Below are 4,786 nucleotides of genomic sequence, written 5' to 3'. Positions count from 1 at the left end.
TGTCAGATTATTTCGAGCCATTGGTAAGACTTATTCTAGAGTATCTGTGTTCTGACAACCTGATCCTGACCTGTTCTGCCTCTCAGCCACTGAGCCTGCTTGTTCCAATCTGATATGTTTGCCTGACCTGTCTTCTGACTCCTGCCTAATATCTGCCTGCTTGTGTAGGACAATAGCCCTCCCATAGACACCAGACGACTTCCTGACAATTGGGTCTGCCTGCCCTTATTCAGCCTTTCAGCTCAACTGTGTACTTTACCCAGAACTGTGACCTGACTCCGTCTTGGATTCTCCTTCGGTGCCTCACCGGATCTCTGACCCACTGGCTCTGACAACCCACCACTTTACCAACATCCGCTTTGGTTTCACCCTCTGGATCATCCTGCCTACATCCGTCTGCTTGGTTCTGGTCTTCTGCCTGTCTTCGAACCTCTGATACATTAGCACCTGAGATTCTCATAGCCGCTACACATTGGCAGCCAGCCGGCCGGAATCATCCTCCACTTCTGGACTCATACAGAACTATAAGACCCGGTTAGTGACTTACTCATTCGTCATCATCCACTTTCAGAAAGATATGGTCACTAACCTGCTGTCTCTGCCTGCAGAGGTTCCTTCCTTAGTTGCCGACGTTCTCCACTCCTATGCTGTTTTCCATAAATATTCAAAAAAATCTGTTTGTCCGCCTTGAATACAGGATCCTTTAGTTCTGAGCCTTGACATAGAGAGAATGCACATTTCTTTGTACTATAACATCAGCAAGTCACTCAGCTTTAATTTAAGAAAAATATTATTAAAATTGGATAATAAATAATAGTGCTATTACCATTTCTGTGACAGGCGCATGCTAATTCTAAACCAGAACATCAGGGTTTTGTTAACATGACTCCCTGCATAATTATGTGCAATGTGCTTAATGTGCAAGTCGTTAGCTATTGTGATCAATAGTGGATGTTTAATCCAGTAGTAAATAAATGATTTGTGTTTTCAGAAGTGCTATTTATGACTAATGTGGGTGGAGAGAGGACACCAGGAAATGTGGATAAATCCTTTGCTATTGGTGAAATTGCCACAAGCCACATGTTTTGCCACTTTGGAAAAAGGGAAAGAACCACAACCATGAAGAGAGATCTTACGATTCTCCTCATGGAGAGGAAGGTTTCTTGAGCCGACCGGACCTTTTGGTCAATATTTAGCAAAGAGTTGGAGCTTGGTGAGGCTTCCTTGGAATTTGAGTGCAACCATAATAGAAGGAGGAACTCTGGCAGGGGTCGGTTGATCACAGGGGGGTTTTGAAAATCCTTCCGAAAACTATGGTATAAATTAGAAGCCCTGGACAAGAACAATAGAAATTACATTATGACAATTGGAGGAAGGTAAACAAATGAAAAAGTATATGAAGAGGTAAGATTCAAAGGTGGAATGGGAAATAAGGTAATCGCAGCAGGTGAATTGGTGAATGTTGGGAAGATTTAGCTTGAGAATATTGCTCATAGGAGGAGCCAAAATTCTTGTCATCCTCGAGAATAGCATGAGCCTCGGTGACAGAAAAAGTAAAAGTAGAGGTAAAGAGTATTTTTTCTCTCAAGGTTTACGGAACAAGCAAGACGATTGGTTCAAACTCAGATTTATCTATTCCCAATACTTCATCCTGGAATTTTTTGTGATGAGGTTTGATGTTGTGGGCGTCTCTTTAGACTCTTTATGAAAAGCAGATCTGAGCTCAGTTGTTAGTCGTGGCACAGGTCACAGGTCTGCTTTGTTGCTGCCTGAAAGTGTAAAGCTCACTTCTTCATCCTTTTCTCTGATAAGTTTTGCTTTAAATTTATTTATCTAAAGCTGATGGAGGATGTTTTTATGGTAGACATTTCATCCACTGATGCATCTTCATGATTGAATTTAAAACTAAAGAAACAAGGATGAAGCAAAATTCCACACAGGTTTTATATTTCACTCTAAGTGCCTACATTGACACTGGTTCTCTGAAGTACTTGCCTTTCTTCATTGTCCTGTTTTTGTATATTCTAATTGTTGGTTCTAATGTTCTGTTAATTGTTGTTATCTGTGTAAACAGGAGCTTACATGAGCCTATGTACATATTTCTGTGCAGCCTGTTTGTCAATGAACTGTACGGCAGCACAAGTTTGTTTCCCTTCATGCTGCTTCAGATCCTCTCTGATGTTCACAATATTTTTACTCTTCCTTGTTTTTTGCAGATTCTCAGTATTTACACCTATGGAACTGTAGAGTTTATCAACTTAGCTGTTATGTCTTATGACAGATATGTAGCCATATGCCATCCTCTGCAGTATAATTCACTGATGACTTCACAGAAAATTGTCTTCCTGGTGTCAATCACTTGGTTTACCCCATTTTTATCTGTTGGGGGCACAATGTTCTTAAGCTCCTCTCTGCAGCTTTGCGGAAACATCATTAATAAGATTTATTGTGATAATCATTCTATTATAAAACTGGCTTGCAAAGAGCCCAGGGTCAATAACATCTATGAACTTCTCATGACTTTTCTCACAGTTTGTGTTCCTCTGTCTGTGATTCTCTACACCTACATGAGGATCCTTAAGGTGTGTTTTTCTGGATCCAAACAGACCCGACAGAAAGCTGTCAGTACCTGCACTCCTCACATCGCTTCAGTTATCAATTTCTCTTTTGGTGTTTCCTTTGAAATCATACAGAGCCGATTTAACATGACTCATGTTCCTGGTGTGCTGAGAATATTTTTATCATTGTATTTTCTTACTTGTCAGCCACTCTTTAACCCAGTTCTATACGGCCTGAATATGTCTAAAATACGCAGCCTGTGTAAAAAGCTGGTTTTGATGTCATGAAGTAGATTTATTTCCACAAGAAACAATGCAATGTTCAATAAAATGCAAGAAACAATCCACCCCCCCGCAAAATCACAGAAAATGGGGGAAATCATCTCTTGACTTTTGATATAAATTCAGAATAATCTCTCTTCTCTAATGTCTGTTTTCCAAATAAGCTTATAACTGTTTATTATTCATTGAAATGATGAACATAAGGTGTAGGCATTAGTCTTTAGGTAATAACATTAAATGAAGTACCTAAGGATTAGAGTGACGACAAAGAAGTTTTTCAATCCCAGGGGAGTAGTTTCATCAACAATGACGAAATTATTCAGTTGACATTCCGTTTTTTATGACAATAACAAAGGCTGAAGAGCTAAACATTGATCTTTGAAACATGACTAGTCATAGGTTTTAGTTTTTGTCAACGAGACAAGACTAACTAAAAATTAGCTGGGTGTCGGTCGGACATTTAAATGCATCATTGTGCTGTAATCTGTTAGAAAATCGAAGCAGTAACAGGCATGCTGCTGTTTGGTCAAACTGCCCACCCGACATGAATCGGTTCACATTCTGCATGACCAGAAATGGATCATTACAGCAGCAGCAGGCTAGAAATTAACCCGGAATGGTCCGGTACTGAGCGCTGATCTCAGACAAACTCTAATCTTTCAGCTGTGCTTGTGCAGAGAGGTGTCTTTGCACACACGTAGCTTAGAATCTGCTCTTTATGCTCCACACTGATGGTTCGCTCTCAGCAGTATGGCTCCTCCTGCTCCCGCTACTTAATTTACTATGTGGCTGATCATCCCCTGCTAAGTGTAACAAAACCCTTTGTCCAACTATCAATATTTTATTTCTTCCAGCTCACAAGAGGTGATACTAAACATGCTTTAATTTCTACTAAAAGGAATCCCTAAGTTATAGCCAAACCAAATATTTCACTGCATGCTCTTTTTTCGGATAAGGAGCCAGGTGAAAAGGTACATAGATCTTTAAATATTTCTGTCTCATTTTTCTTGTTTTGGTTTAGATGCTTAAAGAAAGGCTTTCTGCTACATTGATCGGTGCCGGTACATGTCAAATTCTTTTTTTTTTTTCCAACTAAGGCATTATTACTCCATATTCTTTCAAACATTTGAAATAGTGACATAAAAACTATGCTTCCAGTCAGTTATGACTTAAATAAATCACCTTGCAGGTGGCAAGGATTTGCATATGCAAATCCCTTACTGATAAATTTGCTCAGTTTTGTTATTAAAGTAAGGTCTACATTTTTATTAAGCTTCATAGGCAAAAAAAAGTTTGCAGCTGCCCTTTTTATACACTTAACTCCATTTGCACCTGCTTTGTAGTAGTGTGTTGCCAGTACTAACAAGTTTAAATGCATGTAAGCTTTTTTAAGATCAGGTCCTAAGTGTTAGTGTGAATATGATTTTTGTAATGGCCTATACTTATGTAGCACCTTTAAAGTCAGGTGACTCCAAATAGTTTAATGGTCAGAACACACAGGACACAATAAAGTGTCCTTATATTAGGTTTTGGCATTTAAAGCTCATTGAAAGTCCATGGGGCTATTCAGACTGCACATGATCCTCTGCAACTGTGCCTGTGTAGCTCCAACCGTGGTAGACCTCTGGTCTTTCCTGTTCAGATAAATGCAGATATCCAGCTGCAATTTTATGAGTCTGACAAGAAGAGGGACTCAGTGGCGAAGTAAAACACATCTGCTTTTGTTAAAATGTAACATAAAACCTCTAATCCTAAAGTAAACCAGTGAGGTTCACCGCCTTTGGAAACACAGTACATACATACATAGCAAGCAAGACACACTTACAAAAAATAAATAAAATATTTCAAGTAAGTGTCCCTTAATCAATGAAGGACCTAAGAAGAAAACACTTAAAGTAAAATAACTATCCTCTTTGAGGGAAAATGCAGTGTGGCCTATCAATCAA

General features: G+C 39.2%; 1 protein-coding gene across 1 annotated transcript; it reads left to right on the top strand.

Moving 5' to 3' along the window:
* Nucleotides 1-1,919: 1,919 nt before the first annotated feature.
* LOC107103937 (olfactory receptor 11A1-like) lies at nucleotides 1,920-2,846 on the top strand. The gene has a single exon (XM_015403796.1). It carries the CDS (start codon nucleotides 1,920-1,922, stop codon nucleotides 2,844-2,846), a length of 927 nt encoding a protein of 308 aa, XP_015259282.1.
* Nucleotides 2,847-4,786: the final 1,940 nt, after the last annotated feature.

The sequence above is a fragment of the Cyprinodon variegatus genome, unplaced genomic scaffold (genome assembly GCF_000732505.1).
Source record: "Cyprinodon variegatus isolate N-32 unplaced genomic scaffold, C_variegatus-1.0 Scaffold1567, whole genome shotgun sequence".
NCBI lineage: Eukaryota > Metazoa > Chordata > Actinopteri > Cyprinodontiformes > Cyprinodontidae > Cyprinodon > Cyprinodon variegatus.
Note: the sequence above shows the minus strand (reverse complement) of the source record. Positions and strands in the feature narration are given on the sequence as shown.

What these genes read in the sequence shown, in the direction of transcription:
- LOC107103937 (XM_015403796.1), top strand. Translation starts at nt 1,920, where the DNA reads ATGAAGCAAAATTCCACACAGGTTTTATATTTCACTCTAAGTGCCTAC.